Source organism: Elephantulus edwardii, unplaced genomic scaffold (assembly GCF_000299155.1).
Source record: "Elephantulus edwardii isolate Elephantulus edwardi_28Jun2011 unplaced genomic scaffold, EleEdw1.0 scaffold00048, whole genome shotgun sequence".
Classification (NCBI taxonomy): domain Eukaryota; kingdom Metazoa; phylum Chordata; class Mammalia; order Macroscelidea; family Macroscelididae; genus Elephantulus; species Elephantulus edwardii.
The window spans coordinates 278016-285839 of record NW_006399798.1 but is presented as its reverse complement, the minus strand read 5'-3'; the positions used below and the strand labels follow the sequence as shown (position 1 = coordinate 285839).

General features: G+C 47.6%; 1 protein-coding gene across 1 annotated transcript in view; it reads left to right on the top strand.

The window, feature by feature from the left end:
• TBCD (tubulin folding cofactor D) overlaps positions 1 to 7824 on the top strand; it is a 129306-nt gene that overhangs the window by 102665 nt on the left and 18817 nt on the right. Inside the window, exons 20-24 of the mRNA XM_006886302.1 lie at positions 1046 to 1163; positions 2908 to 2968; positions 5862 to 5884; positions 5987 to 6018; positions 6660 to 6722. Coding sequence (XP_006886364.1) covers positions 1046 to 1163; positions 2908 to 2968; positions 5862 to 5884; positions 5987 to 6018; positions 6660 to 6722 — 297 coding nt within the window. The remainder of the gene's footprint in view (positions 1 to 1045; positions 1164 to 2907; positions 2969 to 5861; positions 5885 to 5986; positions 6019 to 6659; positions 6723 to 7824) is intronic.

The following is a 7824-nucleotide window of genomic DNA, read 5'->3' as shown; positions in this document are numbered from 1 at the left end:
TCTTATTGATTGTGCTTGGCCGTACATGTTCATATCCTTGAAGATGTATCATGGGGGTGTTGCAACCTAGAAGACACAAATTTGACTAACAAGATTTCTATTTGTGTCTTAGTTCTGTTTTCTTTGGGGTCTATTCCTAGCAGAAGTAAGTATTCCATGTTCAGCTTTTTGAGGAAACAGCAGACTGCCCTCCAGAGTGCAGAATTGTTGCTTCTTCCCTCTTTGGGTCTTTCCTTTGTACAGATGCTTCCTTTTTCATGTATTTGACATCACTGTTGTTTTAGCCGTAGTTTGTGAGGACTCCTGCCTCTCATTGTTACTACTCAGTTGTGAGCGACCCTCTGTCCCTCTGTCCACGCCTGTGATGTGTGGCCCTGGCATAGGCAGTCTCTGAAAGCGCCTTTCCTTGCAGAGTCGGGGTGGGTTTTCACACTAGCCCACTGGACAGTGTTGTACTGGCCCCGGCATAGAGTGCAGGACATGGGGCAGAAGGGTCCTTCCTTCTCTGTCTCCTCCCCTGCGTCGGCGACCCAAGCACTGTGGCAGCTCTCTGGTGTCTGGCAGCCATCCAGGCAGCTGTGCCTGGCATGCTCACTGTCCACAGGCTGGACCACAGTCTCTAGATACCCGGCCAGCTTGGTGTGCCCCACTTGGCGTGTTTTACTAGACTTGAGATGGCAGGTGCCATAGGCAATGCTTTCCTCGCATGGCGTTGTGTGGGGGTCAGATTTTCCCAGGCCTTGGAGGAGGTCTGTGGTGGGTGCTTTTCCTCAGCCCCTTGATGTGTGTATCGGTATCCAATCAGCTGCTGGGATAATACCCTGGGGCCAAAGATAGTGTCCCTTGGGAGGTGTGTTCTCTCAGACCTCCAACAATGTGTGGAGGCTGTTTTATCTGACCTTAGATGGTGTCCCATGGAGGGGGGGAGTGTTTTGTCAGACCTCGGATGGTAGCCGGTGAGGGACGCCTCTCTTCAGCTCCGACTGCACACTGTGGGCATCTGCCCTGCGCTGCTCACTGTACCTCGCTCTCCTCTCTTTTGCAGTTTTTCCACAACTGCTGTCCTTGACTCGGAGTCCGGACCTGCACACTCGCCATGGGGCGATTCTAGCCTGTGGGGCGGTCACCTGTGCCTTGCACAGACTGGCAGCTCAGGGCGGCAGGTGAGGGATCTGTGAGCAGGGCTGTTCTGCCCCTCCCTGACTTCCCAGTGGAAGAGCATTACCTCATGTGGGAACCGCTAATCCCAGTTAATTTTTGTTTACTCCTGCCAGTGTTGTAAAGGCTTTAAGTCCCAGGTTTCCTTTGATGGTGGATGAGTCACGGCTTTCCCTTGGTGAGCGTCCTGTGGAGGGGACCCTCTGTGTGGTCAGGATGCAGCTCGGCCTTCCGTGCATCTGCTGCTGAGCTGCAGGCTCCCAGGCCCATCTTGTACTTGCTTCTCTTAAGTTGAAGCCATCCTGGCAGCAGTGGCTTTGCGGGGTTGGTCCCCTGTCACCAAAGCCCAGACACTTAGGAGAGAGGATGGAGCAGTGTACACACTCTGTTTACTTGTAAGTGATGGTACAAGGGCCCAGATGTTTCAGAGTGTTCCCACAAGAGTCTCTGCTACAGTAATGCTCTCATAGCAGAGACAGGAACCAACACCCGCTCTCCAAGGGTGCAGGACACACAACACACTGGGATCATTTCTGTTTCAGTACACTTAACAGTGAACCATGTGGGAAAAAAACCACTTAGGATTACATAATCTTACACAGAATTATGTCAAAAAGAATGACAAACTTGGGAATAAATTTGAATAAGGAGGTTCAATGTTTGAGATAAAAAAAAACTACAAAGTATTGCTGAGACAAATGAAATAAATGGAGGGACGTTGGGTGTTCTTGAATTGGGACATCTTTTTGTTAAAATAACATTACCCTTCATTGATCTATAGAACCATTGGAGTTCCTAAAAGAAGCATGAAAACCTCAATTGCCTTTTCAGGTTTAATTCTAAAGTTCCTGAGGACTCACAAGAGAATCCGAATAGGAAAGCCAGTCTTTAGAAGAAAGAGAGATGCGGGACTCACACGTAACAATTTCAAAACTTAGTACAAAGTGTACTGGTAAACAAACAGATCAGGGGAGTAGGATTGACATCCAGAAATGAACTTACATCTCACTGTATGGTCAGTTGGTTTCTTTTGGCCAGTGTGCCAAGACCATTTATTGAGGAAATGGTATTCTTTTCACCAAATGGTGCTGGGACACCTGGAATGAAGGTATTCCTTCCTCACATCCTCTATGAAAACAAAATGCACAAACGACCTAAATACGAGAGTGGAAACTATCAAACATTGAGAAGAAAGTGTAGGGTAAACCTCATCATTCAGCTTCTCAGATAAGACACCAGAAAGGACAAAGCAGAGAAATTGGATTTATAAAAGTGTAAAACTTTGTACAGTGAAGGATACTATCAAGAGAGTAAAAAGCCAGCTAGTGCGCAGCATGGAAGCAGATCCTTAAACAGCCTGTGTCTGCTAAGGGCCCGTTGTTGTGAGGTTGTGTCTGGTCAGTTTCAGCTCACACAGAGTGAAAGGCTCTGCAGCCCCACACTGCTTCCCAGTCGTCATCACGTGTGGGCCCGTGGTTGCAGCAGCTACATTGACCCAACTTGTTGAAAGAGAGACTCTTGGGTCTCTTCTGATGAAGTCCTGTTCCTGCAAGACGTGTGGTTCTGGCACTGAGAATGGCCTGTGACTAGAGACTGCAGTGTCCACGTCTGCTCCCGGTCCCACCCTTGAGCCCCCATTCTGCAGTCAGAAGTGGGAAAATGTAGCCACAGGGTGGACAGAGCCCTTGGTCTGATCAAAATGTGGACGTGAGAGTCAAGTTCTTTGTGCACTCGTGTTGTCTGTTACAGGTCCATAACAGACTACCTGGACAGAACGGCCCTGGAGGGGCTGAAGCAGATTCACCAGCAGGTTGGTGTGTTCTGGCCCCAGCCAGCGTTGCAACCCAGCCATTCCGTGTTTGCTTGTCAGCAGTCTTGCTCTCATTAAGAGCACAAGTAGCAGATTTCAGGCCTTGTATGTGGGGCCTGGGCCGCGACTTTGAAACGCTGAACTCATCCTCCACCCCTTTGTCCTGAAAACGTACGCACGAGCTGCTGGCATCAGTACAGTAACCAGCTTGGCAGAAAGGTTTGCAGAGATCAAATTCACTGACTCCAGTACCTGGTGTCTCACAAGTATTTGATTATGATCACAAATTTGATTAGGGCCACGTTGAATCATTAATTGAAAGTGCTGTCTCTCGTACTAGAAATAGTTTTCTTTATTGTGTACTGTCGAGTCGGAACTGACCCATAGCTCACCCTCTGGCTGGTTTTCAGAAGCAGTAAATCTCAAGGGAGGAAATTGTCCATCGTCCTCCAGTGGAGCAGCTGGTGGCCTCAAACTGTGGGCCTTCAGGATTGCAGCTCACCTTGCTACTAGGCCACCAGAGCTCCCTGAATAGTCGTTGTTGTTGTTATGTGCTGTCGAGTCGCTTGCGACTCATAGCGACCCTGTGTACAACAGCCCTAAACTCTGCTTTGTCCTGTGCCAATCGTACTATCTCTGACACTTGCATCCCGATTACCCCAGTCACTGAATCAATCCATCTCATAGAGGGTCTTCCCCTCCTGCGCTGTCCCTCCACCCTCCCAAGCATGATGTCCCTCTCCAAGGACTGGTCTCTCCTCACAACATGTCCAAAGTATGTTAGACGGAGCCTCAGAATCCATATATATCATGTATATGAATAGTCGTTAGTAACTTTAAATTTCGCTAGACTTGCGAACCAAATCAGAAAACTCATCCTTATGATTTGTTCTTCTAAAACAGTTCTTGGGGGAGCTCTGAGAGTGTTGTCTCTAGGGAGCTGTGCTCCCCGTTGGCTAATCCTAACCCAGAGGCAGCGACACCCTCTCTGGTGGTTCAAATCCACCAGTGGCTCCATGAGAGAAATATAGGCAGTCTCCTCTGTGATTTAGAGCCTCGAAAACCTGCTGGAGGGTCAGCTATGAGGTAGTTCCAACTTGATGGCACCATTCCCCCCCCCCCATTTATCATTATTTATTGTTCTGATTATGAAGACTTTATTTTCTTTTTAAAAAAATTTTTATTAATTTTAATGAACATTTACAGAGACTTCGGATTTCCATTCATTCATTATTGCACTTTTCTCCCTGCCCGCCCCTCCCCCTCAGTTTGCTCTTTGAAAAGTAAAATTCTTTCATTGGCATACAATCCCCCCGCCCCCGGCCCCCAGTCTTTCCCTCTCTTCCCCCTTAATTCTGGACTCTTGTGATAACCATAATACCCTATCGTATATCTCTTTTAAATTGTTCTCTCCCTCATCTGTTTCAATGCAGTATACATAATTTATCCAGTTTTTCTCAGTCTTACCCCAACCCTGATGTTCCGTTCTACAACAGTGGCACCATGCAGTATTTGTCCTTTTGTGACTGAGATACTTCACTCAGCAGAATGTCCTCCATTTTTAATAATATTGTATGAGTTCCTTGTTTTTCAATGCAGCGTAGTATTCCATTGTGTGAACATACCACAGCTTCTCTATCCATTCGTTTGTTGATGGGGATGGCACCATTCTTAGTGCCAAATGTCCAGGATGGTTCTGGAGGAGCAAAACCAGCGAGACAGAAAGATAAATACAGACAATGATTTCAAGGAAATGACTCACACAGTTGTGGAGATTGGCAAATCCTAAATCTGTAGGTCGTTTGGTAGACTGGAGACTTCTGCTGGCTCATGGGTACGTAGAGGTCATGAATCCCAAATCTACAGGCTAGGGAATAGGCCAGAGGCTTCTAGCTTACATCTCAAGATCCTCTGGTCAGGCTAAGAATGTAGGATTTCAGCCAGAAGCTCCCTTAGAAACTGGAGGCAGACCACATCCCCTTTGATGGGTTAGTAACATCAGGTCACATCATGGGAGGTGATTGCATCTTGACATATCACCTCCTGTTGCATGACATTACCGTCAATCATTGTCCCACCACCACCATCATCCCATTATCCCATTTTACACTCCCTTCTCCTATCCTGTCATTTCTTCTCACCACCTCATCCTACCCCTCAGTCTTACCACCTTGACCTTCTATGTCCTCTCAGCATAGCATCCCATCATGCTGCCATCACTCATGGTGCCGTCTCATCACACCACCCTATCACCTTCTGCACTATCCTGTCCCTCGCCATGTCACCCCACCACATTGTCCTGTCACGTACACCCACCACAGCTCCCACCCCCTGTACGTCCCATCCGCCACACCACGCCATCCCATCATCTATCATCCCATCCCCCCACACCACCCGTTGACCCAGCGGACCATTCCACCACACTGTTTCATCACCATAATGTTGTACCGTTCCTGGCCAAACCAGTGGTACTCCTCGCTGAGCCAGCCCCACATCTGAACTTAGCCCTGGCACTCTTCGTGGTCTGCTGTGGGAGTGCCTGAACTTACCCTGCTCTGCCTGGTGGTGATGGTGTGAAGTGCCTCTGAAGGGAACATGACCACAGTGTCCAGGACTGAGGTTGGCCTGGGCCCCTCTGCTGAAGGCAGGTCCCTGTTAGCTCTGCCTGGGGCCATGCGATCCTTCCCGCCCTTGTTCCTTATTGTTACTGCCGTGTAAGGGCATGTGCTCTTCGGCCAACCCGACCCCGGGCTGCTAGTGCCTGAGAGCATGTGGCCATCACCCCTGTGTTGGTCACACTTGTCCTTCCAGACTGCCTGCTCTCACCTTAGAGTCTGCATTTTGTGGTGTTTGTAAAGTCAAGATGCACTAACTGCCAATGGTTTCTTTTTAGCTTTACGATCATCAGTTATACAGGTAAGCTTTACAGATCTGAAAGCTGCACTTGCCGCGCCAGGTGGCTGTTTTTCTTGTTTTAGAGATGAGACCGCCTAATCTGAATGTTTGCATTGTTTTTAGGGGTCTTGGTGGAGAACTCATGAGACAAGCAGGTAGGTCTGGAAGAGGAGCCTGGCAATTATGGGATTGAAACCCTTTGTTCAACTGTCAAGGAGGTGGGAGAGGAGGCTGAAGGTATTGCTTCAACTTGTGATCCATAAAGCTTCCTGGGAATGTGCTTTTTTAGTATAAGTCCACTAGTTTTCTCTAGAGATGGTGCTATGTGTGTACCTGGAGCAGTACATTAATCAGAAGCAACTGCCCCACCCGCCTGCCCGCTGCTGCTTTCCTTCTGAGGGTGCCCTAGGAGGGGGTGCTGTGATGCAGCTGGGAGACATCCCGAGAGGGGCCCCTAGAGGGGGTGCTGGGAGGCATTGGGAGTGGCTGGAGGGAGGCACTGTGAGCCGTCCTGGGCACCTGGGAGGGGGTACTAGGAGATGTCTTAGCAGGAGGTGCTGGGAGGTATCGGGCATTCTGGGAGGGGATGCCGGGAGGCATCAGGGGGTGTCCTGGGAATCCTGGGAGAGATGTCTTGGGAGGGGACAGTGGAAGATGTCTTGGTGAGTGCAGGCCCTGGGAGGTGATGGGGATGTTGCTGGGCTTGACACTCGGCTTGTCACTGGGCTCAGCTCCTGGTTCTGCCTTGGAAGGTGGGAAGCTTTGGAAAGTAACTGTGTTCCCCCCCCCCCCCCAGTATGCAGTCTGGTGGAGAGCCTGGCACTGTCCAGAGTGCCTTTTAAAGGGGACCCCATCATTAGTAAGTGTGTATTTCTTTAATAACTCGTGGTAATGGGTTTGTTTTTTGGGCTTTGTTGTTTTTGGGGTTTTTTTTTTTTGTCTAGCTGACCTCAAATTAGCAGTAAAAATGTATCTGTAGGGTAGATGATAAATTGTAGTTTAAAGTTTAATTGTGGTAGAATACTTTGTATTGAAATTGTTATCTTAAAACCCTCTTACCAAATATTTTTTCCCAGTCTGTGTCTTCCCGTTTTACCCTGGTGTAGAAGTTTTTGGATGTGCAAAGGGATTGTATTCCTAGAAGGTCCATACATCTATTTTATCCTCTCCTGGTTTTATGTTTTTTCAGAATGCTTAGAAGACTGTTTATGTTGTGGATTAAGGCTTCTAGAGTTCTTCCAAGCTTTTATCTCATGAAGTTTATAATCCTTGGTTTTAGTCCTAGGTCCTTGATCCACTTTTGAGTTTTTGTGTATGGAGTGAGGTGTGGATCTTGTTTGAGTTTTTACATAGTTTTCCAATTTTGCCAACACCATTTGTTAAAAAGGCTATCTTTTCCCCACTTACCTGATTTTATCTCCTTGTCAAAAATCCGCTGACCATAGGTAGACAGGCTGATTTCTGGATTCTTAATTCTATTCCATTGATCTATGTGTCTGTCATTGGACCAGTACCACACTGTCTTGACCACAATGGCAGCATAGTAGGATTTGAAATCAGGGAATGAGATGCCTCCTATCTTGTTTCTAATTTTAAGGAGTACTTTGCTTATTCAGGGGCCTTTTTCCATTCCATGTCTGATAGGGGAATTACATCTAGAATTTATGAAATACTTGAGCACCACAACAAGTTAAACATCCCAGTTGCAAAATGGACACAGGATATGAACAGACACTTCACCAAAGGAGGCATTCAGATGGCTAACAGACACATGAAGAACTGTTCAAAATCCCTACCTCTAAGAGAGATGGAAATCAAAACAACTATGAGATATCATCTCACCCCAGTAAGAACAGCAACATTTAACAAAGCAGCAAATAACAAATGCTGGTGAGGTTGTCGAGAAACTGGAACCTTTATTAACTGTTGGTGGAAGTGTAAAATGGTGCAACCACTGTGGA